This window comes from Panulirus ornatus, chromosome 16, assembly GCF_036320965.1.
Source record: "Panulirus ornatus isolate Po-2019 chromosome 16, ASM3632096v1, whole genome shotgun sequence".
Classification (NCBI taxonomy): domain Eukaryota; kingdom Metazoa; phylum Arthropoda; class Malacostraca; order Decapoda; family Palinuridae; genus Panulirus; species Panulirus ornatus.
This window is the reverse complement of record NC_092239.1, coordinates 19820330-19848256: the sequence shown is the minus strand read 5'-3', so window position 1 is coordinate 19848256 and position 27927 is coordinate 19820330. Positions and strand designations below refer to the sequence as shown.

General features: G+C 43.6%; 1 protein-coding gene across 5 annotated transcripts in view; it reads right to left on the bottom strand.

Moving 5' to 3' along the window:
• The window catches only part of Dpp10 (Dipeptidyl peptidase 10), a 788027-nt gene that overhangs the window by 231401 nt on the left and 528699 nt on the right, over positions 1-27927 (bottom strand). For all 5 annotated transcript variants that reach the window (XM_071671396.1, XM_071671390.1, XM_071671391.1 and 2 more), the window contains exon 6: positions 12887-13101. In XM_071671396.1, coding sequence (XP_071527497.1) covers positions 12887-13101 — 215 coding nt within the window. The remainder of the gene's footprint in view (positions 1-12886; positions 13102-27927) is intronic.

The following is a 27927-nucleotide window of genomic DNA, read 5'->3' as shown; positions in this document are numbered from 1 at the left end:
ATGTACACGTATATTGAATTTACCAAATCAAATGACTTCTTCTCTGAGGCAGTAGACCACTGTGTGAAATATGTCTTTTCTCGTATGCCATACAGTGCTTTTTCACACGATACTTCCTCTGCACGGTGATCAGTTAGAATTCTGATTTGAATATGAGCTGAGGAGGGGGAGCCAGAGACTTGGCCTTGCTAGGAGAAGACAGATCTGAGCCTTTGCTACTGATTGGTCAACCAGCTTCGTCAACATAGTGAATATTTCATAATGCTGTGTGCAGCCCTGACCACTTTCCCAGGCTATCAGCATTTACAGGCAATAGCATTCAGGACATACTAGTCATCACAACACCGGCACCTATATACATGCTGTTCAGCATTCAATTCCAGTGTTAACATCAACAACTGTTAATCAGTATTAGTAAAGAGTAATGAAAGAATTTTTTGCTGTCAGTGTCATCTAACAACGTGTTATGATGAGCTACTGCTAGTGTGAACACCAGCCACTACATGTGTCAGCACAAGTTAGTAAACTGTGTCAGCATTACTACCAGTGTGAGCAGCAGCCAATAAGAATACCAGCAACAACCACTACTAATATCAGAACCAGCTACTATCCGTCAGGACCACCCTTACCATTGTCAGGACCAGTCATCACTATTGTAACACCGGCCCTAACAGCGTCAGCACCAACCGATGTCATTGTTAGAACTACCCATCACGAATGTCACACCAGCCACTAGCATTGTCAGCGCCAGCTACTACCAGCGTTAACATCAGTGATGCCATCTCACTGTCCTGGTTATAGTATTAAAGGGGGAGGGATGGAGCGGCAAGATAAACAGATGTGAAAATAAACATCTGTACCCTGTACGTCAGTAATCTAGTCCTATTAGCTCAAAAGATAAGGAAAAACTCAAGTATTACTGCGTATATGACATTGCCCTGATAGTTCCAACGGTAGTCTCAACTACCAACTTTCCTGCACTATAATTGGTCGTCCCTGGAAGAATTACATGAGCCCATGTGCGACCTCCAGTTGGCTACGGTAAAACGTAAGAGTCCTGTTGGACTGCGTGCTGCCTGCCGGGAGAAACGTCGATGTATTGCGTATTGACGTAACGTAACGTAACACTCCCACGCAAGCCAATTGCGGCCACCGCAACACGCGAAATTCCACCTCCACTGCGACCTGAGTCTGTATGAAAACACTTCCTGCAACGCAAGTGTTAAAATAGGAAGTGTAGAGTACCATTTTCAGTGGCTGGGGCGTTCACTACTGTCCCTTCACTGACTCAGTCCTCAAAGCAGCCCAATACAAAGAAGACGACCATACCGGAAAAATGCGAGTCTGTAAAGATACAAATGCGCCGCCCAACCACTAATACTAGGCTTCCCAATCCTTTAAAGTCCGTAGTTCAAGGAATTCCAATCCTTCAAAGTCCGCAGTTCAAGGCTTCCCAATCCTTCAACTAGGCTTTGCATTCCTTCACAGTCCGTAGTTCAACGTAAATAAAGCTTCGTGTTTCTCGTGGACATAGGTTTTATAATTACCCACCCAAGGAACTGAACCATGTGACTTGTGTAAATTACTGTCAACAGTTTTCATCCTTTGGGACACCAGACGAAAATATATACGAATGTATCTTCTACTAAGGAGTGGGGAAGGTGATGCGGGAGGCTGGAAATCCTCTCCATCTGTATTATCACTTAATGATAGCAGGAGCTAAGCGAGAAATTTTCCCCTCGACTTCTCAGTCATCTGTTCCTGACATCACCTCGATGAGGCGGGAAAAGGAAAGCTGGTAAGAAATACAAGGAAAAAGAGTGAAGATATATCTTCCACCAGCTGGTGCAGAGGATGGTGTTACAGCTGGTATTGCGCCTATATATTGGGCGGGACTGCAGCTGGCATGGGGGTTCAGAAGCCGCGGTATTTCGAACTATGTTGTTAGTGGTGTGACTCCTGTGAGCAGTGGACAAATGTTCATCCCTCTGCTTAGTATACCAAAGCTAAAACTGGTTTACCATCCTTTGGGTAGACCAAACTGAATTTGGTTAACCATCCTTTTGGGTAGACCAACCTGAACTTGGTCAACCATGTTTTACGGCACATCAAGTTAAAATTGTCAGGCTATTTTAGTTCGACTAAGATGATCTTGGTTTACCATCCAAACAGAAACCAGTTTACCATCCTTTTGGGTAAACCAAGTTAAAATTGGTTTACCATCCTTTTAAGAAAACCAAGCTGAAATTGGTTTACCCATCAGAGTAGACCAAGCGAAAATTCTTTTACAATCCTTTTGTATAGACCAAACTATATTGTTTTACCATTCTTATCGATCAGTTTCCCATCCATTTGGGAAGACCATGATAAAACTGGTTTACCATCCCTATAGGTAGACCAAGCTAAAATTCGTTTACCATCATTTTGGGTAAGCCATACTAACATTGGTTTACCATCTGGGTAGACCAAGCTAAAACTGGTTTATATCCGTCATGTGTGGACCAAGCTAAAATTGATTTAGCATCCGCCATGCGTGGACCAAGCTAAGCTTGGTTTACCATTCCCATGGGCAGACCAAGCTAAAGTTGGTTTACCATCTTTCTGGACTGAGTAAAGCTAAACTGGTTGAAGATTCTTCAGGGTGGACCAAACTCAGACTGGTTTACCATCCTTTTGGGAAGATCAAGCTGAAATGTTTTTACCATCTTTTTCGGTAGATCATGCTAAAATTGGCAAACCATCCTTTCGGGAAAGACCAAGCTAAAACTAGTTTACCATCCCTTTTCGTAAACTAAGCTAAAACTGACTTACCATCCCTCTGCGCACACCAAGCTACAATTAGTGTACTATCCTTTTGGGCAGATCAAGCAAGTCTGCTGTTAACGCTGGTGTTTACCATTTCTTAGTTTATGAACATAAGACGATCGTTTGACAAGTGCCTCTTTGGTATGATTCCTTCAACCAGCGCTCCAACAACTGATACATGTTGCCAAATTTCGTTGATGAGACAACAGAACGCGTTACATATAACTCATACGACAGAAAGCCCGGAGAGAAAGGTTCAGCTCATTAATAAAGTTTCACGTGACGTCAGTACAAATACATATCAATATATTCCTAAATATCGTGAAGGAAATGGATAGACCTTGGATACCTGGAGGGAAATGTGTGGGTCATACTTGATATCCTGAAGAAACTGTGAGGGTCATACTGGATACTCTGAAAAAAAAACAACTGCAGGGATCTTACTAGATGTCGTGAAAGAACTGTGTAGGTCATTATACATAATCTGAAGGAACTGTAAGGGTCACAGGGACACCCTGAGGGAAATATAGGGGTTATACTGGGTACTGTTTGAGTCATACTGGATATCCTAAAAGAACAGCAGAGTTGATATTTTCTCATATCTAATACGCGGGTACGTTCTCCACTGTACCAGAATTCTTACATCACAAAAGATATCATAAGATTATCTAAAGTGTCTATGAAAGCCTTTACCTCCCTCATACACAAGACAAATTTACAATCATAATTAGACAGCTAAAGAGGAACCTACATTGAAAACGAATCCTATGCTTGCATGAGGAACCCAACCTAGACGTACATATGTACTACAAAATTCTAGGCTTGCAAGGGGGACACCAGCTTAGCCAAAGCACACATGTACTTTAGACTCCTAGGATTCTAAGTGGGACACAGCCTAGACCTACACATACACTAAGAACTTACGTTTCAAGAGGGACACTGTCTTGATCTACTTCACAAGTACTTAAGTGCCTTCCGAACGACATGGAAGTAACGCAAGCATGTGATGGAGCCAAGCCGGTCAAGGGAGTTCGGCCACAGCCTGCATACATAATGTGACATATCTGGGTTCCATGAACAGTGTTCCCACTTGGTGATGATTATAAGGTACTGATTATGTCTGAATGTTAGTTACAGATATCTTATGACTGGTTCTTTTCTGTTGCTCTACGTTATTTCCTCTATAATCACAATGACCTGGGCTGATGAAGACAGATTCCAAATCAATGAACCAGCCGAATGACAACTAGATACTTATCAACACTCTATGTATTGTAGTGTTATACTCTTTGTCAATTCCGATGGCTTATCTCGAGTCTTTAAAAATATTAAGGTCAGTCAGGTCTATTATGTTCAGGACTGGCAACCCAGCAAGTTACAACAGCTACACATAACTTTATTCATTATAATCATCTCGAAATCGTAGTGAAAAAATAACATATCACAAAATGTGACCATTGTAATTCATCGGCAATAAGCTTTAAGTAAAGAGTGCCGTTCCTTGGAATGCTCTCGTACAATTTACAGTTGAAAATGAAATGAATTCAACAATAAAATTCTTCGCAGAACTAATCTTGCATTCACTTAAATTCTCTCACACGGAACCAAAATAGCTTAAATATCTAAATATTTCGCAAGAGCGTTTCATGCTGTCGTCTCTACTTGTTAAAAAAAATACCATCTTCCAAGCAGAACTCAAAGTATAATTGATAATACTTCAAGAAAACACTGTCTGTCTACAGCGTTCCTAAAGCAAGGCTTGTGGATTCCTCGTCTCATCTAAGAGAACCAAATTATCGAAACAGAATCATAACGCAATTAATTGGAGACAAAAATTTTGACATTAGAACTAAAAATCTTTCTTGATAATTAAGCAGTAATGACTTAAACCAGTCCAATGAACGGCATCGGATAAACTCTTTTAAATTTTGATAAAAGGCTTTGCATGAGTTTTTAATAATGTCTACAACGCATCTCATTTTATACACTTCGTCAAGCCTTCCGGTGTTTAAACTGAGCCTTGTGTGGTGCGGTGCTAACACGGGATGGCTCTGCAGCGGCTGCTGTTGTAGCCTCCACCTCCGTTATGATCGTGTGAGCGGCCATGAACACGTAGCTGGGGGTCCGACACACAGCCAACCACCCGGGGGCCCACAGAGGCCAAGATGAATGACTTACCTTAATTAAGTTTTGGGGGAAAACTTCGCTAATTGTGAATTTTCTTTAATCAGGGAACCTTCGGTAATAAGATAAATGTTGTTATTCTCGTCTTCTGGGCTATTCTTTTTATTGTTAAGAGGTTCACAGCTTATCAATTTTTAATACCCTGTAGTGTGTGTGTGTGTGTGTGTGTGTGTGTGTGTGTGTGTGTGTGTGCGTGTGTGTGTGTATGGGGAGCCTCTATTCCTGAGTCCGGTGTGAATGTTACATAGGTCGGTCCTCAACTCTTAACCTTTCTGTTCTATCATATCAATTTTAGCAATTTCTAAAGCACTTTGCAGTCACTTTCTTCAATAAGCTCCACCTCTCTCTCTCTCTCTCTCTCTCTCTCTCTCTCTCTCTCTCTCTCTCTCTCTCTCTCTCTCCACAATTTCTGACTCATATTTTTATTCGGTCCCCTCATGGTGTCTTGCAGTTGATCGGTTCCTCGTTATTTAGTAACTCCCAAGATATGTTCGAACCCTCCAGTGTAGTGATCAAACTAGGGTTCAGTGCTTTCATGTGGGTTTGACAAACGAAACAAGTTTCTTTTTTTTCTCTTAACACTCCCTTATTTACAATCATGAAGGGCAATTCTCACTACATCGCAAACAATTACATACCCGCTGGACAATGTTCTGGTGAGGACTGGCAACCATGGCAGGGCCTATTTCCCCCCCCCCCCCCCTTAATATATGGACGGTAGGAGGGTATGTTCCCATACTGACAACCTAACCTACCATACCTTATGGGCGTACCTTCGTGCTCAAGGGTCGCACCTTTGTGCTCAAAGGTCGCTCCTTCGTGCTCAAGGGTGGCTCTTCGTGCTCAAGGGTCGCAACACGATGTCCATGCAGTTCCAACAATGGACACGAGGAATATAATGAATATAAGGACATTACTGTGCCTGCACAGGGATGCGTAATGTGTACCTACAGCAAATAGTGAGGAGGAGGAGGAGGAGGAGGAGGAGGAGGAGGAGGAGGAGGAGGAGGAGGGGGAGGAGGAGGAGCTGTAACAAAGAGGAAGGTATCCACCCTTAAGTGGTGGGTGAAGGACGACCACACCATGAAAGACTGACACCAGTAGTACGTGTGATAATGGTCCTCCCGTGCACTGGTGCAGGTGGGAATGCTCCTCTCACATACTGGTAGTTCTTGGGTCGAGCTCTTCTCCTCCCTCCCGCTGGCCAAGGCCAGGACTCCCCCTCCCTCAACATGGCCGCGACTAACCACACAGTAATTGCAGTCTCCGTATAATTTAGTCGTTTCGATATAATTTCCGGAAAAATAAACTACGTACAAAGTAAGAGTAAGATGCAATTTACAAGGTGCAAAGTATGATAAAAAGATTGCTGATTGCGACAATGTTAAACTGTAATTGGACGTAATGGAATTATACAAGGAAAATGTTCCTACCATAATGTTATGATAACAGACTGTGTAACAGGAGATGGATGGAGAAGATTAAAAGGCTACTGCACGTCCGGAGGTCAAGTGCGATATGTGATGACTACTTTATGTTCTATTATCTATGTTACTATCTCAGTGAGGGACGTGTTTGGCCTCGGTGTTCAATCAGAGGTGGAAGAGAGAGAGAGAGAGAGAGAGAGAGAGAGAGAGAGAGAGAGAGAGAGAGAGAGAGAGAGAGAGAGAGAGAGAGAGTAATGGAGCAGGATGAGGCAGTTGAGGGGGTGGGGACTCATAGCGCCTCATGTGCAGTACTTAATCATCACCTTAAAGGTGAAGGTGGGCACGGAGGCGGGCGGTCTGGTGGTGACACTAGGCCTATCTAAAAAGCCCAACCCACACACAGACGGCTGAGGAGAGAGAGAGAGAGAGAGAGAGAGAGAGAGAGAGAGAGAGAGAGAGAGAGAGAGAGAGAGAGAGAGAGAGAGAGAGAGAGAGAGGAAACACATGAGGAAGGCTAGTGCAGATACCCTGGAGGTAAGGTACACTGGCGATATCTGAGGTTTCTCATTACCTATCTGTACTGTGCGGGGATGGTATTCGACCTTCAACATTTCGTTCATCACCTCATCTGTTTCCTGTAAGTTTTTTACAAGAACTATGAACGCATATGTCTTTCCTACCCATGGATAATTAAAGTGTATGACTGGATTGTGAAGATAAGGAGCAGAGAACACTCGTCATATTTCTCAATCTCCAAAGCTTCTGGGAAATACATCACGAAAACTGGAGGAAACTTCATGATATTGTGAGAAGAAACCGGCCATTGGAAAATTGTTGACGTTATGATGCGCATGGATGACTGCTCAATGCCTTCATATCTGATAACGGAGGAAATACACGTACGTGATTTGTGTGCTACGGGGAGAGAGTTTTACACTCGAGTTGCCCCGCCTCTTAACCTTGAAACACACACACACACACTCATATATATATATATATATATATATATATATATATATATATATATATATATATATATATATATATATATATATGTATATATATAATTCATATCTATTCATTATTCATTATACTTAATCGCCGTCTCCCGCGTCAGCGAGGAAGCGCAAGGAAACAGAGGAATGACCCAACTCACCCAACGTACACATGTACATACATAAACGCCCATACACATATATATATATATATATATATATATATATATATATATATATATATATATATATATATATATATATATATATTTCAACGTATACATACATATAATACACAGACATATACATATATACACATGCACATATTTATACTTGTTGCCTTCATCCATTCTCATCGCCACCCCGCCACACAAGAAATAGCATTCCCCCTTACATAAGCGAGGTAGCGCCAAGAGACGAAGACAAAAAGGCTACATTCGTTCACCCACAGTCTCTAACTGTCATGTATAATGCACCAAGACTACAGCTCCCTTTCCACATCCAGACCCCACAGACCTTTTCATGGTTTACCCCAGTCGACTCCGGTATACCACATCGTTCCAATTCACTCTATCCCTTGCATGCCTTTTATCCTCCTGTATGTTTAGGCCCTGATCGCTCAAAATCTTTTTCACTCCATCCTACCACCTCCAATTCAATTTCCCGCTTCTCCTTCCCTCCACCCCTGACACATATATCTTCTTTGTCAATCTTTTCTCGCTCATTCTCTCCATGTGTTGAAATACACACCCTCTTCTGCTCTCTTAACCACACTCTTTTTATTACCACACATCTCACACTTTCATTACTTGCTCGATCAAAACACCTCACACCACATATTGTCCTCAAACATTTCATTTCCAACACATCCATCCTCCGCACAACCCTATCTATAACCCATGTCTTGCAGCCATATAACATTGTTGGAACCATTTTTCCTTCAAACATATCCATTTTTGCTCTCCTAGATAACGTTCTCGCCTTCCACACATTCTTCAACACTCCCAGAACCTTTGACCCCTCCCCCACCCTGTGACTCACTTCCGCTTCAATGGTTCCATCTGCTGCTAAGTCCACTTCCAGATATCTAAAACATTTCACCTCCTCCAGTTTTTCTCCATTCATATCCCTCAACCTACTAAACCTAATAACCTTACTCTTATTCAAATCTACTCTCAACTTTCTTCTTTCATACATTTTACCAAACTCAGTCACCAACTTCTGCAGTTTCTCACTCGAATCAGCCACAAGTGCTTTGTCATCAGCGAACAACAACTGACTCACTTCCCAAACCCCCACATTCACAAAAGACTGCATACTTGCCCCTCTCTCCAAAACTGTTGCATTCACCTCCCTAACCACCCCATCCATAAACAAATTAAACAACTATGGAGACATCACGCATCCCTGCCGCAAAACGACATTCACTGGGAACCAATCACTTTCCTCTCTTCCTAATCGTACACATGCCTTACAAACCTAGGGAAAAACTTTTCACTGCTTCCAGCAACTTACCTACCACGCCATATATTCTCAATACCTTCCACAAAGCATCTCTATCAACCCTATCATATGCCTTCTCCAGATCTATAAATGCTACATACAAATCCATCTGTTTTTCTAAGTATTTCTCACATACATTCCTCAAAGCAAGCACCTGATCCACACATCCTCTACCACTTCTGAAACCACACTGCTCTTCCCCAAACTGATGCTCCGTACATGCCTTTGCCCTCTCAATTAATACCCTCCCATATAATTTCCCAGGAATACTCAAAAGCTTATACCTCTGTAATCTGAACACTCACCTTTATCCCCTTATATATATATATATATATATATATATATATATATATATATATATATATATATATATATATATATATATATATATATATATACCTTAGCTTGAGCCAGGTATCTATTCTATCGAACAACCCCTAGAAGTGGATGAACAGCTGGGTTGACCGTGGACCGACAGCCGCAACCAGGATTCGAACCTATGCGCTCGAACTTGGTGGGACGTGAATACATCATGGTCAAAAACATTAACGGCTACACCACGCAAGGCCGTAGATATATGCACCATATCTTTACTTTTAAAAGTGTATGTGGGAACACACACACACACACACACACACACACACACACACCAGCCTATGCCAGGGACCCCTTTAATGACCAGCCCCGAAGGCAGGATGAAAACCTTGTTTGGGTGTAAGCTGATTGCCACGCCGAGGATTCGAACCCACGTGAGTCTGACCCCCGGCTGGCCCGAGCTGCCTAGTGGTCATGAACGCCAACCACTGAGACTCGTGCTGAAACTTGGATGAGGCGAGTCTTATGAAAGGAGACTGGGAGTGCTACAAGTCTGTGTACTGTTACCGAGGCGTTATAACTTGTTTTTTCTTTTATTTTGGGGGAACGACGTGACCCTAGGGCATACCAGCGTGACCTTTCACCATCGTGCCCCGGGGTCATAGCATGGTGTTCAACGGTCACGAAGCAAGAGGATGTAATGTCTTCAGTAATGGGTCAACACATGGTATAGTAACACGTGGATGCGAGGTATGAATCTGGACCCCGGCGGAGGAAGGAACACAAGGTACCGTGAACAATGTATGCAGACGACACAGCTGATGCTCTGCTCGCTGCGCCTGGGATGATAATCATCCCGGTAAAGTGCCAACTGACTTTGAGGATTTGCTTACACGAACGCTGATATGATTCGATGTGGTGGAATTTATAAGAGCGCTTGAAGCCAATGGTCATTAAGCGCTTTTTACTATGACAAATGTATGTAAAAAAAACTTGAAAATATTTACGTAGGTTTATGAATTTTGTCTTCATCTTAATATCTAATTCTTAAGCAAAACGGAACTACCGGACCAGTCCTCCCATCATCCTACAAGCACCCTACACCTACTCAAGCCTCACTTACATTCTTCACATAAGTTCCTCTTACTATCTCCTATCTGCAAAATGGCTCTGAACTATAATCATGATAGAGTCCAACAAATCTATGGCCCCTACTCCCCGGCATCATGAGGTGCTAAGAATCTCAGGGTTTTCGCCGGACTCTACTGCCAATGAGAGGGAAGGCTCTGGCAGTGGTATAGTACCGGCCCCTCCCACGACCCTTCTCTCTCTGATAGACCTTCCTTTTTCTATTTACTGTACCAACATTTTGTGGTCTCTCCAGCAACCTCAACTCTGATGAACACCATCTGTCCAGTACCTCTCCTAACATCTTACTTCTGTCTGAAACACAGTTGTCTAATGATGTTCTCACTTGTCGCTTTTTCATATCCAACTATAACCTCCACCCACAATCCCGGTTCAGAGGTAGTGTCTGCGCATATCCCAATTTCAACACATCTGTTGCACGTCTCGAGGTTCCTGAGTCCCCAATCTCTGATGTTATGTGGCTAAAGGTCTGTCTCCCAACTACCAAACTTTTCCTCCATTTATCCAATTGCTTTCCTAAGTCAACAAATCTAATCTTTCTTTGACTATCTAACCTACATCATCCGCTCACCCGCAAGCCGAGATCCTCAAAAGGTCACCCCTCCATTAAGTCACCATGGTCAACATACTGGTGTCAGGTCACCCCTCCATTAAGTCACCATGGATCAACATATTGCTGTCAGGTCACCCCGCCATTAAGTCACCATGGTCAACATACTGGTGTCAGGTCAACCCTCCATCAAGTCACCATGGGTCAACATACTGGAGTCAGGTCACCCCTCCATTAAGTCACCATGGGTCAACATACTGGTGTCAGGTCAACCCGCCATCAAGTCCCCTTGGGTCAACATACTGGTGTCAGGTCAACCCTCCATCAAGTCACCATGGGTTAACATACTGGAGTCAGGTCACCCCTCCATTAAGTCACCATGGGTCAACATACTGAGGTCAGATCACCTCTCTATTAAGTCACCATGGGTCAACATATTGGTGCCAGGTCATCTCTCCATTAAGTCACTATGGGTCAACATACTGGTGTCAGGTCACCCCTCCATTAAGTTACCATGGATCAACAAACTGAGGTCAGGTCATCTCTCCATTAAGTCACTATGGGTCAACATACTGAGGTCAGATCACCTCTCCATTAAGTCACCATGGGTTAACATACTAGGGCCAGGTCATCTCTCCATCAAGTCACTATGGGTCAACATACTGGTGTCAGGTCACCCCTCCATTAAGTTACCATGGGTCAACATATTGGTGTCAGGTCATCTCTCCATTAAGTTACCATGGGTCAACATATTGGTGTCAGGTCATCTCTCCATTAAGTTACCATGGGTCAACATATTGGTGCCAGGTCATCTCTCCATTAAGTCACTGTGGGTCAACATATTGGTGTCAGGTCACCCCTCCATTAAGCTACCATGGGTCAACATATTGGTGTCAGGTCATCTCTCCATTACGTCACCATGGGTCAACATATTGGTGTCAGGTCATCTCTCCATTACGTCACCATGGGTCAACATAGTATGACCAGCCCTCAAAATGACAGAAAATAGTCTGGAAAATAGCGATTCTTACTGAATGAGGAAAGTCGTACTTGATCACCTTCATCCTCAGTAGTTTGCTACTCTCTCAGGTAAAGCAAGCAAGCAGAATGGACGATGGAAGAGATGCAGCCCCTGTTGCTACGTTTGACAAATCTCCAAGTATGATGTTTGTATTAATGTTCAAGATAAAAAAAAAAAAACGAGAGTACAGTGATACAGGGACGAGCAGAACGTCCTCTGAGCAACACTAGCAAATGAGAGGAAACGTTCAGCCTGGGGGAAAAAATCAATAACCGAATATTTACTGGATTCCTCCACATGAAGGTGGAACGTTAGCTCTGCTCATGGTCAGGTTGTGAGGAAAACATTATAGCTGGATAATCTGCATGACACAGTGTATCTGGATACCCTGCATGGTACAGTGGGTACAGTGTGGCTGAATAACCCGAGTGGTACAATTAGAATGATCAGAACCTACAGAGAATGAGATAAGCCAGATATGATAGGTCATGAAACTATTAGTAAGAGATGGTCAAACTTAAAGATATATATATATATATATATATATATATATATATATATATATATTGCATATGAACGCGCACTTTCATAGAATACATAGTACCCTCCTACAGCCAGGATTCGAACCCAGGGCGCCTTGCATGGTATTCGGGAACGTTAACCTCTCGGCTACAATCAACCCTCATAACCTGGCAGTTACCGTTCCCCAATACCACGCAAGGGGTCCCGGGTTCGAATCCTGGCTGCTGGAGGGTATTATGTGATATATGTGACTACAATAATAACTCCCTGTAGATGGCGTACACTGGAAGTATTGTACAGGTGAGGATGGATGGGTAAGCGTGAAGGTTCACATGGTCTCATCACATATGAACCACGTGAACACATATATGAAGGAGGTGAGGGGGGGGGTCGAGGTTCTGCACCACGTACGTACCTTCATAAACCCAGTCGGGCACACCGTTGTACACGACCCCGGGGCGGCCCGTGTCGGTGAGACGGTGGACGTCTATGGTGATGGGAGAGCGCTTGTAGACGATGTTGTACTGGTCGTCGACCATGGCCAGGGCCGACCCTACTGGCGCCCATCTCGCAAGCACCAGCGTTGGGTGGCCACGGTCCTCGGGCGTGGGCGTCAGCGGGAAGTGATGCCTGTAGAAGATATCAAACAATGACTAGAACGACTACATACACCATAAGTGTGTGTGTGTGTGTGTGTGTGTGTGACACTACAACACAGACAAAACAAATGATAAATGATGCTTAACCCAGCTGCTTGTCAGGTTGGAGAGGATCTTGTGAGTGACCAGTCTGTACACCAAACGTTGGTCACCCTCATAAAGACACACAGACACTATGCTGGGGTCAGGACTGGTACCTTAGTGACGTGGGACGCACAGCGGGAAGCGCTCCAACTCCGCCAAACTAAACATGAAGGAGGTTGAGGGGAATGAGAATCCACTGCAGCTGCTGTTGACCAGCTCTTTGGAACTAAAGGCAGACAGCAGCTGCTGCTACGGGTCAGAACTGGAAAATGGCCGAAAGAAGCTAGAAAAATAGACTGGAGGAAGCCTGTTTTATAGTCTTCGCGTGACGTTAATAGTAACATGATGCAACGATGAAGGAAAAAAAAAAACACTAATTGGGCTCTTTCTAGTTGCTTGGTGTACCGCTGGGCGGCGCCACCAACACCAAGTATTTTGCCTGCAGTGTTTATGTAGTTTGATGGTGCGACATGTGTATTTATTTTTGTATATTCATGTGTGTCTCCTTCCATATCCATGTATGAACTTCACCCGCGCATTGCATGCGATACTCCCACACTAAACTAGTTATGGCTACCTGGTTGTTTGGACCTCTAGTTTATCAATCATTAAAGCCATCAGTGTCAAGCAACGTCAACCAACAGAAAAAATCTGAACACCTTCATCAAGTGCTGAGGATACCTCTGAGGCAACATTACGCTAAGCATACGGCTCTTATACGAGCAATCTGTACATAACTAATGTAGACGGAGGGCATATTCACTGAAAAACAATGTACTACATGAAATGTTGCGATACTAATCTCTATTTTCTTTTCACACCCGCGAGGTCCAAATTTCGAATATAATTGGAAAACGTGTAAGATGAAAGAAACATATACAAGAACAAACAGGGAGATAAGATACGTAGATTGTCCAAAATACAAATGGTGGATATAGAACATGCACAATAACTCAAATTATCACAACGAACTACGTATAAATAAGTTGTTTAAGCAACATGAAGATAAAGCTTCAATCTCTCACGAATTACTTCAATGCAATAACCTACCAAACCCACAATGTACGTTAGCTATCATATAAGCAGTCGACAACGGCTGGTTATTTCAAGACCCTAAGCGACCGTAACCATTTCAATTTTGAAATGTAGCGTACCGTTAGCGAGTGATCACCGGGCCAATGTTTATATTTGCTAACGACCTAACTTTGTTCTAACTTATGTTATAACCACGAGCCGACTGGGGTCTGACACAGGCCGCCGTGACCTCTGGAGTCCACACGCCCTACCGTTCACGGGACGACCATGGCCGCCACAGTAAACTAGTCGCTGAAAATGCAAAATTACGTAAATCAATCGCTTGTCTCCACATTCTTGGAGATGTGATCCCCTTCCCCTCAGATCACGGTGACCTTCCGTAATTTCTGGGCATTACAGCTGACAGTTTATCCTGGAGAAGGACAGACAGAATTTCCGCATGACTTCTCAAATTCGTCTGTTAAGACTTTTTCCAGGTGACTTGATTACGAAGAAATGTTTAGGCACAATGATCCAACACTATTCATTCTACTAAAACATCCCATTTTCTTGGAAGAGCGTTGGAGAGAGAGAGAGAGAGAGAGAGAGAGAGAGAGAGAGAGAGAGAGAGAGAGAGAGAGAGAGAGAGAGAGAGAGAGAGATTCGGGTGATTGGAGCACTGGTTAATAATGGGATTCAAACAGTATCATGAGCAACAGATAATTCTTCCTGTACAACAGCAACCGGTGAGGAACGGCCCGGAACACGAGTCACAGTGAGATGCACAGGTTCGCTGCTGCTGGGGGTGCGTGCGGTCGCAGTGATGGGAACGGAGGGGCGCCTGGCTCTATGGTCCTTACCATTAAAATTTAAAGGCAACTAAGTGATGAAGTAGGTAGAGGCAAGGTGAGGCCCCGCGAGTGCTGAGTAACCCTCTCCCCTTCCCCTTATTGTTCAAATAGATAATTACAGAGAGAGAGAGAGAGAGATCTTCCTGGTGGTAATTAACAGAGTACGTGTGTACAGAGTCCCCCCTCACCCATCCGCCTGCCCCAGGCTGTGTTTTGATTACCCTGACTCACCTGGCCCTCATTGTGTCCATTACCATCACCACCACCACTGCGCCCTTACCAAGCCCCATCACCACTACTACTGTGTCCTTACCAGGCCCCATCACCACTACTACTGTGTCCTTACCAGGCCCCATCACCACCACAACTGTCCTAACCAGGGACGGAGGCACGATACGTAGCAAGTGTCTGAAGACAAAAGGACGATACATACACCCCCTACCAAGAGCCCCTCCTCTCGCTGACCGTGTCCTCCCTCTCCTACCAACACCTGCAGCTCACACGGAGGTCTGTCACTAAATTGCTGACACCCCCTGTCACCAAGACTTCCTCCCCTCTGACGCCTCTTCACCGCGGACCACCGTTCGTATCAATCAGTGCTCGTCCATAAATATACAATAACAGCCCTACACATAACCACCGCGAGCGTCATAAACAATCCATGAACAAGTTCACAGCCATGCAAGCGAACAGCTCATTTTTCTGCTACTTAGGCTGTGTGGTATACCAAATATTGTATTACTTAAAGTTCTGTCAAGTTCATCATGTATACACCATACTGTTTACTTTGTAAACATCCGTGTATATCTGCCACCCTGCCTATCTAGACTTTCCTCCCACATGTGCTGAGTTATCCAAAGTTTGGAAATATCTAGCTCACCTTAATCTCTTGTATTAGTTACCTTGTACCTAACTATCATGACCTCCCTACTGTGTAACATCTGTAATACCTCAACTGTGTATCTTCAACTTAGATCCAATAAACCATTATTCATCTTTGTTTAGAACATGGCGACTGTCTACGGATGGAGGGACGGTTACGTGGCGACTGTCTATGGACGGAGGAATGGTAAGTGGAGACTGCGGACGGAGGGACGGTACGTAGCGGCTGTCTGCGGACGGGTCGATGGTACGCTGGAACTGTGTACGTACGTAGGGATGCAGGAGTGGAGGTTAATCTAATAAGTTGAGGGGAGGAACTGGGGAGCAAGACGGCGGCGGCGTCAGTCAAAACAAATGGGGAAGGATCCCAGGCGATGGGGGATGGGGGAGAAGGGGGGGATGGGCTTCAACACATTCCCGCCATAATAAGAATTCCTGCGTCCTAAAGCTCACGCCCGCCCATCTCAGGCACGTCAGCCCTTATCTCACACACACCACATGCTCCCTCCCTCCTTCCCTCCCTGGGCGTGGATGCCTGCTCTTTCCTCACTTCTCCCTCTTTTCCATCAAAAGATATTTTCCCAAGTATCCGTCACTCTGGCCTCCCTCCCTCCACACCTTCTTCCATTCTTATCCAGTCTTTCTTCACGCCTCTGACTCTCTCCCTCTCCCTCTTCCTCCGCCTCACTCGTCCGTCCCATCACTCCACCCACCTCCTCCTCCACCTTCCCGAGACTCCACCTCACCACGGCCTCCCACACCCCTCCATCATCCCTGGATGTTATCGAGGTTAAAAACAATATATTTCTCACCACCACGGTTGTCTCACCACCACGACTGCTCAACCGTGGTGGGAGAGCGATGCGCGTGTAGCCACACACAGGACGGTGTTCGTCCTTCTCCGAAATACGATGTGACCGGGCAAAATCTTCGAAAACATCACGAAAAGCGCAAAGAGAAAACGTTGGGAGGGAAGGCTGGTATCATTCATCTTGCTTCAGTGAATCTCTCTCTTTCTCTCGTATGCTACTTACTTCCTACCCCAGGAGTTCCGTCTATCCTTAATGAGGCTTCTGCAGCACTCAGGAAGCTGGCCACGTCCAATGGTCGGGACCACAAGTCATAAAGTGCTGTGATGTGTGTGCGTCTGTGTGCAAAGACTGCAGGGCAACTGAGAAGTAAGTGCTCGGTGTCGTCTTCATGGCAGTTGCATGAAAGGTCATGGGATATTTTGCACCGGTGTTTGTCGTGTTGCAGTGATGAGGGATGTCCAGTGCGTGAGCAGGCAAGTATGGCTCGTGTTCGTCTGGTATGTGTAGTTTCTGATGGGCTTTTATGTCTGGTGGGTTGGAGTTTGAACCGTGTGGTCGGTTATTTAGTGCTTGTCGGGTTAGTTCAGTGTGTATGTGTTTTATCGGTGTTACTTTTCTTAGGGTCAGGGTGATCTGTGAGTACAGGTTACTGAAGTGTGAGGCAGGCAGGAGTAAGCTTTTTAATTCTACCTGGACGTTGGGGGTGAGTTATGGAGTGGTTTGGGTGGGAGGGGTCTAGTGCTGTTGCATAGAACTGAGTGCCGAGCATGTTGAGGTAGGGTTGTACTGGGAGGATCTTTGTTTCATTGTGAGGGTGATAAGTGTTCCTGGTTGGTAAGTAGCAATTAACTGTTTCGGAGAGCACTATATTGATAGTTTACAGCTTTGTCATATTTGCTTTTGAAAGATGGAAGACCAAGCAAGTGAGGCATAATTCAAAGCGGCGTGGATGAACTTTCTTTGAGGATGTTGAGGGCATATTTCACTTGTCCAAACCTGGTGCGAGTCAATGTTCTGGGGCGTTTAGTTTGTGTGTTGCTTTTGTGTAAATGTTATTCTTGGACAGGGTGGAAATCGAGTGTGTGTTGAATGTGATTCCTAAAATAGCTGACACACACACATATATTATATATATATATATATATATATATATATATATATATATATATATATATATATATATATATACATTCAAACTCACCTCCCAATTGACTTGACCCTCAACCCTACTGTACCTAATAACCTTGCTCTTATTCACATTTACTCTAAACTTTCCTCTTCCACACACTTTACCAAACTCAGTCACCAGCTTCTGCAGTTTCTCACATGAATCAGCCACCAGCGCTGTATCATCAGCGAACAACAACTGACTCACTTCCCAAGCTCTCTCATCCCCAACAGACTTCATACTTGCCCCTTTTTCCAAAACTCTTGCATTTACCTCCCTAACAACCCCATCCATAAACAAATTAAACAACCATGGAGACATCACACACCCCTGCCGCAAACCTACATTCACTGAGAACCAATCACTTTCCTCTCTTCCTACACGTACACATGCCTTACATCCTCGATAAAAACTTTTCACTGCTTCTAACAACTTTCCTCCCACACCATATATTCTTAATACCTTCCACAGAGCATCTCTATCAACTCTATCATATGCCTTCTCCAAATCCATTTGCTTTTCTAAGTATTTCTCACATACATTCTTCAAAGCAAACACCTGATCCACACATCCTCTACCACTTCTGAAACCACACTGCTCTTCCGCAATCTGATGCTCTGTACATGCCTTCACCCTCTCAATCAATACCCTTCCATATAATTTACCAGGAATACTCAACAAACTTATACCTCTGTAATTTGAGCACTCACTCTTATCCCCTTTGCCTTTGTACAATGGCACTATGCACGCATTCCGCCAATCCTCAGGCACCTCACCATGAGTCATACATACATTAAATAACCTTACCAACCAGTCAACAATACAGTCACCCCCTTTTTTAATAAATTCCACTGCAATACCATCCAAACCTGCTGCCTTGCCGGCTTTCATCTTCCGCAAAGCTTTCACTACCTCTTCTCTGTTTACCAAATCATTTTCCCTAACCCTCTCACTTTGCACACCACCTCGACCAAAACACCCTATATCTGCCACTCTATCATCAAACACATTCAACAAACCTTCAAAATACTCACTCCATCTCCTTCTCACATCACCACTACTTGTTATCACCTCCCCATTTGCGCCCTTCACTGAAGTTCCCATTTGCTCCCTTGTCTTACGCACTTTATTTACCTCCTTCCAGAACATCTTTTTATTCTCCCTAAAATTTAATGATACTCTCTCACCCCAACTCTCATTTGCCCTTTTTTTTTCACCTCTTGCACCTTTCTCTTGACCTCCTGTCTCTTTCTTTTATACATCTCCCACTCAATTGCATTTTTTCCCTGCAAAAATCGTCCAAAATGCCTCTCTTCTCTTTCACTAATACTCTTACTTCTTCATCCCACCACTCACTACCCTTTCTAATCAACCCACCTCCCACTCTTCTCATGCCACAAGCATCTTTTGCGCAATCCATCACTGATTCCCTAAATACATCCCATTCCTCCCCCACTCCCCTTACTTCCATTGTTCTCACCTTTTTCCATTCTGTACTCAGTCTCTCCTGGTACTTCCTCACACAGGTCTCCTTCTCAAGCTCACTTACTCTCACCACCCTCTTCACCCCAACATTCACTCTTCTTTTCTGAAAACCCATACAAATCTTCACCTTAGCCTCCAAAAGATAATGATCAGACATCCCTCCAGTTGCACCTCTCAGCACATTAACATCCAAAAGTCTCTCTTTCGCACGCCTGTCAATTAACACGTAATCCAATAACGCTCTCTGGCCATCTCTCCTACTTACATAAGTATACTTATGTATATCTCGCTTTTTAAACCAGGTATTCCCAATCATCAGTCCTTTTTCAGCACATAAATCTACAAGCTCTTCATCATTTCCATTTACAACACTGAACACCCCATGTACACCAATTATTCCCTCAACTGCCACATTACTCACCTTTGCATTCAAATCACCCATCACTATGACCCGGTCTCGTGCATCAAAACCACTAACACACTCATTCAGCTGCTCCCAAAACACTTGCCTCTCTTGATCTTTCTTCTCATGCCCAGGTGCATATGCACCAATAATCACCCACCTCTCTCCATCAACTTTCAGTTTTACCCATATTAATCGAGAATTTACTTTCTTACACTCTATCACATACTCCCACAACTCCTGTTTCAGGAGTATTGCTACTCCTTCCCTTGCTCTTGTCCTCTCACTAACCCCTGACTTTACTCCCCAGACATTCCCAAACCACTCTTCCCCTTTACCCTTGAGCTTCGTTTCACTCAGAGCCAAAACATCCAGGTTCCTTTCCTCAAACATACTACCTATCTCTCCTTTTTTCACATCTTGGTTACATCCACACACATTTAGGCACCCCACTCAATTATATATATCTTTTCTTTCTTTTAAATTATTCGCCATTTCCCGCGTTAGCGAGGTAGCATTAAGAACAGAGGACTGGGACTTTGAGGGAATACCCTCACCTGGCCCAATTCTCTGTTCCTTCTTTTGGAAAATTAAAAAAAAAAAAAACGAGAGGGGAGGATTTCCAGCCCCCCGCTCCCTCCCCTTTTAGTCGCCTTCTACGACACGCAGGGAATACGTAGGAAGTATTCTTAATCCCCTATCCCCAGGGATAATATATATATATATATATATATATATATATATATATATATTTTTTTTTTTTCTTTTTTTTTACTTTATCGCTGTCTCCCGCGTTTGCGAGGTAGCGCAGGGAAACAGACGAAAGAAATGCCCCAACCCCCCCCATACACATGTATATACATACGTCCACACACGCAAATATACATACCTACACAGCTTTCCATGGTTTACCCAAGACGCTTCACATGCCTTGATTCAATCCACTGACAGCACGTCAGCCCCGGTATACCACATCGCTCCAATTCACTCTATTCCTTGCCCTCCTTTCACCCTCCTGCATGTTCAGGCCCCGATCACACAAAATCCTTTTCACTCCATCTTTCCACCTCCAATTTGGTCTCCCTCTTCTCCTTGTTCCCTCCACCTCCGACACATATATCCTCTTGGTCAATCTTTCCTCACTCATCCTCTCCATGTGCCCAAACTACTTCAAAATACCCTCTTCTGCTCTCTCAACCACGCTCTTTTTATTTCCACACATCTCTCTTACCCTTACGTTACTCACTCGATCAAACCACCTCACACCACACATTGTCCTCAAACATCTCATTTCCAGCACATCCATCCTCCTGCGCACAACTCTATCCATAGCCCACGCCTCGCAAGCATACAACATTGTTGGAACCACTATTCCTTCAAACATACCCATTTTTGCTTTCCGAGATAATGTTCTCGACTTCCACACATTCTTCAAGGCCCCCAGAATTTTCGCCCCCTCCCCCACCCTATGATCCACTTCCGCTTCCATGGTTACATCCGCTGCCAGATCCACTCCCAGATATCTAAAACACTTCACTTCCTCCAGTTTTTCTCCATTCAAACTCACCTCCCAATTGACTTGACCCTCAACCCTACTGTACCTAATAACCTTGCTCTTATTCACATTTACTCTTAACTTTCTTCTTCCACACACTTTACCAAACTCAGTCACCAGCTTCTGCAGTTTCTCACATGAATCAGCCACCAGCGCTGTGTCATCAGCGAACAACAACTGACTCACTTCCCAAGCTCTCTCATCCCCAACAGACTTCATACTTGCCCCTCTTTCCAAAACTCTTGCATTTACCTCCCTAACAACCCCATCCATAAACAAATTAAACAACCATGGAGACATCACACACCCCTGCCGCAAACCTACATTCACTGAGAACCAATCACTTTCCTCTCTTCCTACACGTACACATGCCTTACATCCTCGATAAAAACTTTTCACTGCTTCTAACAACTTTCCTCCCACACCATATATTCTTAATACCTTCCACAGAGCATCTCTATCAACTCTATCATATGCCTTCTCCAGATCCATAAATGCTACATACAAATACATTTGCTTTTCTAAGTATTTCTCACATACATTCTTCAAAGCAAACACCTGATCCACACATCCTCTACCACTTCTGAAACCACACTGCTCTTCCTCAATCTGACGCTCTGTACATGCCTTCACCCTCTCAATCAATACCCTCCCATATAATTTACCAGGAATACTCAACAAACTTACACCTCTGTAATTTGAGCACTCACTCTTATCCCCTTTGCCTTTGTACAATGGCACTATGAACGCATTCCGCCAATCCCCAGGCACCTCACCATGAGTCATACATACATTAAATAACCTTACCAACCAGTCAACAATACAGTCACCCCCTTTTTCAATAAATTTCACTGCAATACCATCCAAACCTGCTGCCTTGCCGGCTTTCATCTTCCGCAAAGCTTTCACTACCTCTTCTCTGTTTACCAAATCATTTTCCCTAACCCTCCCACTTTGCACACCACCTCGACCAAAACACCCTATATCTGCCACTCTATCATCAAACACATTCAACGAACCTTCGAAATACTCACTCCATCTCCTTCTCACATCACCACTACTTGTTATCACCTCCCCATTTGCGCCCTTCACTGAAGTTCCCATTTGCTCCCTTGTCTTACGCACTTTATTTACCTCCTTCCAGAACATCTTTTTATTCTCCCTAAAATTTAATGATACTCTCTCACCCCAACTCTCATTTGCCCTTTTTTTCACCTCTTGCACCTTTCTCTTGACCTTCTGTCTCTTTCTTTTATACATCTCCCACTCAATTGCATTTTTTCCCTGCAAAAATAGTCCAAATGCCTCTCTCTTCTCTTTCACTAATACTCTTACTTCTTCATCCCACCACTCACTACCCTTTCTAATCAACCCACCTCCCACTCTTCTCATGCCACTAGCATCTTTTGCGCAATCCATCACTGATTCCCTAAATACATCCCATTCCTCCCCCACTCCCCTTACTTCCATTGTTCTCACCTTTTTTCCATTCTGTACTCAGTCTCTCCTGGTACTTCCTCACACAGGTCTCCTTCTCAAGCTCACTTACTCTCACCACCCTCTTCACCCCAACATTCACTCTTCTTTTCTGAAAACCCATACAAATCCTCACCTTAGCCTCCACAAGATAATGATCAGACATCCCTCCAGTTGCACCTCTCAGCACATTAACATCCAAAAGTCTCTCTTTCGCACGCCTGTCAATTAACACGTAATCCAATAACGCTCTCTGGCCATCTCTCCTACTTACATAAGTATATATATATATATATATATATATATATATATATATATATATATATATATATATATATATATATATATATATATATATATATCTTTCTTTCATACTATTCGCCATTTCCCGCGTTAGGGAGGTAGCGTTAAGAACAGAGGACTGGGCCTTTGAGAGAATATCCTCATCTGTCCCCCTTCTCTGTTCCTTCATTGGGGAAAAAAAAAAAAGAAAAAAAAACAAGAGGGGAGGATTTCCAGCCCCCCGCTCCTTTCCCTTTTAGTCGCCTTCTACGACACGCAGGGAATACGTGGGAAGTATTCTTTCTCCCCTATCCCCCGTTCCCCTTTTCTTCTTAATGGGGTAGAATTTTGACCCAATGAGAATGAGACGGATCTTAAACTTTTAGAATGGTCCCTCAAAAAACTGGATTCTAACAGCATCAACACCATCAACCACATGAAACACCAACTATGTGCGAAAGGAACAAAGCAACGCACAACACAAGAGCCCAATCCTGACCCCCACCACCCCGCGCAGCAGCTAAAGATCTAGAAAGCAATAAAGACACTCTAATGCGAAATGCAGATACATCAAGCGTCTACGTCATCCTCAACAGAGAGGACAAATAAAATCTTGACGACGTTCTTAACGACAGTACAAAATTCAAGCAAATCACACGCGACTCCACCGGACAACTCACGACCAAGCTGAACAAACTCATGAGCATCAACGTAGTCAAGAGCGAACACTGGCTCACACCCGTCACAGGACACCACACACCTGCACACATATACGACAACGTCAAGACACATGAACCAAACGAACCTTTACGTCCTATATTTTCTCAGGTCATCACTCTTAATATCATCATGAAGTAACTTGCAGCAAAATAAGTAATCAACTCAACAGATGTATTCCTCCAGATTCTCCGCTCTACTGCTCCAGATGGGTTCACTGCATCTCTTGATGTCGAAAGTCTATTCACCAACGATCCCACAGACACCGCCATCGACATCATCTGCGAAAACGTACACAACCAACCAGAACTACACCCACCCAGCGTCCCGCGCCACCACCCTACACCAACTTCTGATGGTCTGCACCACAGAGGCTCCATTCCCACACATAGACGGGACACTGTACTACCAGATAGGAGTGACCATGGGCTTGCCACCCGGGGGCAACTTAGCCGCATTCTACATGTGTCACCTTGTAAACGGTGTTCTACAGGAAGATTCATTACGCCCTTCCACATACTGCGGATACGTTAATGAACATTTACGTAGTCGTCAGAGATGAAACACACCTCGACCACCTTAAGACAGCAATATAAGAGACCTCGGTTCTGAAATTCAATCATGAACTGAGCGTCAACAACAAGATGCATTTCTTAAATATCATGATCAACAGCAACACTGATGGCTACGTCGCCTCCATTCACAAGAAACCCACAGACCTCGGCCGATGTTCACAGGCAGTTAGTGAATGTCCTCAACGTTACAAAACTGGAGTCCTCAACGGTATGTTACACCGAGCATACAAGACGGCATCAAACTGGCATATCTTCCACAAAGAGCATAATAAGCATATCCCCATCAACACCAGATAGTAGAACTCCGACTTCGACAAACAACTAAAAAAAACATTCACACAAAACAAATTAACAGCGGCAGCAGAAACTACAATAAACACAACCCACAAAACATATTACTGCAGCTACATGTCAACAGTGTGTACAAGAGAGAAGAACGTGTACTACGAACCCTCCTCTCCAGAAACATCAACCACATAACACAAGGCACAACAGTCACGCTAGACATCCACAACAAAAACAAAAGAACAAGCAACCTCATCATGAGCAACCAGCTGTACGAATAACAAGCCACATCACAAGTATCCAACGTTGTTTATGAATTCAAAGATCAACAAGGAGACTACGAGCTCCTCACGAACATGACCTACGTGGGAAGCACAACCTGTACACTGTCCAGGAGACTCACCCTACACCTAAAAGTAGGCGCTATCGAACCACTTCACCAAGAAGCACAACGCTGCCCTCACACGAGAGACGCGTGTTAAATCTAACTGTTAAATCTAACTGTTAAATCTACAAGGATACTAAGCCGTGAACACGACACAAGACGCCCACACATCGTCGAAGTACTCACTTATCGAAGAACAACAAACAAACCTCAATAACCAGAACACAGGCCAAGACAGACTACTCCAGCTACACGCCCCAGCATCCCGTGACAACCAATAAGAGCGCAGCGCTACATGCACGTCTACCTAGTGGTTTTACCCAGCCTCATCCAGCCACCAGCACTCACTCCCAGCTACCCTAGCCACCTCTTCACACGCTCCTAAAGATGATATGACGGATTCAGATCCAAACGTTGAGACAACACCAGGAGGTATCCTACATAGCCTCACCACTCATATTAAATGAGATATTAAACATCAAGAAAAATTCAGAAAAACTCTGATAAATAACGCTGGTTATCTGGTCATTTTAACAGAATATGTTGACAATAACTGCTACCAACACACACACACACACACACACACACACACACACACACACACACACACACACACACACATATATATATATATATATATATATATATATATATATATATATATATATATATATATATATATATATATATATATTTTCTTTTTCTTTCTTTCAAACTATTCGCCATTTCCCGCATTAGCGAGGTAGCGTTAAGAACAGAGGACTGGGCCTTTGAGGGAATACCCTCACCTGGCCCAATTCTCTGTTCCTTCTTTTGGAAAATTAAAAAAGACGAGAGGGGAGGATTTCCAGCCCCCCGCTCCCTCCCCTTTTAGTCGCCTTCTACGACACGCAGGGAATACGTGGAAAGTACTCTTAATCCCCTATCCCCAGGGATAAAAATATATATATATATATATATATATATATATATATATATATATATATATATATATATATATATATATATATATATATACACACACACACACACTCATATTCGCAATTTCCCGCGTTAACGAGGCAGCGTCAAGAACAGAGGGCTGAGTCTCAGAGGGAGTATCCTCACTTGGCCCCCTTCGCTGTTCCTTCTTTTGGAAAAGTAATAACCTGGAGGTGAGGATTTCCAGCCCCCCGCTTTCAGTCGCCTCTACGACACGCAGGAAATACTTGGGAAGCATTCTTTCTCCCCTACCCAAAGGATTATACATACACACACATATATATATATATATATATATATATATATATATATATATATATATATATATATATATATATATATATATATATGAGACAGGCTTGATAGAGATGCTTTGTGGAAGGTATTAAGAGTATATGGCGTGGGTGGTAAGTTGCTAGTAGCAGCGAAAAGTTTTTACCAAGGATGTAAGAAATGCGTGTGAGTAGAAAGAAAGGAAAGTGTTTGGTTCCCATTGAATATATATATATATATATATATATATATATATATATATATATATATATATATATATATATATATATATATAAATATATATTTCTTTTTTTTTTTTTTTGCTTTGTCGCTGTCTCCCGCGTTTGCGAGGTAGCGCAAGAAAACAGACGAAAGAAATGGCCCAACCCACCCCCATACACATGTATATACATACGTCCACACACGCAAATATACATACCTACACAGCTTTCCATGGTTTACCCCAGACGCTTCACATGCCTTGATTCAATCCACTGACAGCACGTCAACCCTGGTATACCACATTGCTCCAATTCACTCTATTCCTTGCCCTCCTTTCACCCTCCTCCATGTTCAGGCCCCGATCACACAAAATCTTTTTCACTCCATCTTTCCACCTCCAATTTGGTCTCCCTCTTCTCCTCGTTCCCTCCACCTCCGACACATATATCCTCTTGGTTAATCTTTCCTCACTCATTCTCTCTATGTGCCCAAACCATTTCAAAACACCCTCTTCTGCTCTCTCAATCACGCTCTTTTTATTTCCACACATCTCTCTTACCCTTACGTTACTCACTCGATCAAACCACCTCACACCACACATTTTCCTCAAACATCTCATTTCCAGCACATCCATCCTCCTGCGCACAACTCTATCCATAGTCCACGCCTCGCAACCATACAACATTGTTGGAACCACTATTCCTTCAAACATACCCATTTTTGCTTTCCGAGATAATGTTCTCGACTTCCACACATTCTTCAAGGCTCCCAGAATTTTCGCCCCCTCCCCCACCCTATGATCCACTTCCGCTTCCATGGTTCCATCCGCTGCCAGATCCACTCCCAGATATCTAAAACACTTCACTTCCTCCAGTTTTTCTCCATTCAAACGCACCTCCCAATTGACTTGACCCTCAACCCTACTGTACCTAATAACCTTGCTCTTATTCACATTTACTCTTAACTTCCTTCTTCCACACACTTTACCAAACTCAGTCACCAGCTTCTGCAGTTTCTCACATGAATCAGCCACCAGCGCTGTATCATCAGCGAACAACAACTGACTCACTTCCCAAGCTCTCTCATCCCCAACAGACTTCATACTTGCCCCTCTTTCCAAAACTCTTGCATTTACCTCCCTAACAACCCCATCCATAAACAAATTAAACAACCATGGAGACATCACACACCCCTGCCGCAAACCTACATTCACTGAGAACCAATCACTTTCCTCTCTTCCTACACGTACACATGCCTTACATCCTCGATATATATATATATATATATATATATATATATATATATATATATATATATATATATATATATATATATATATGGGAGCGG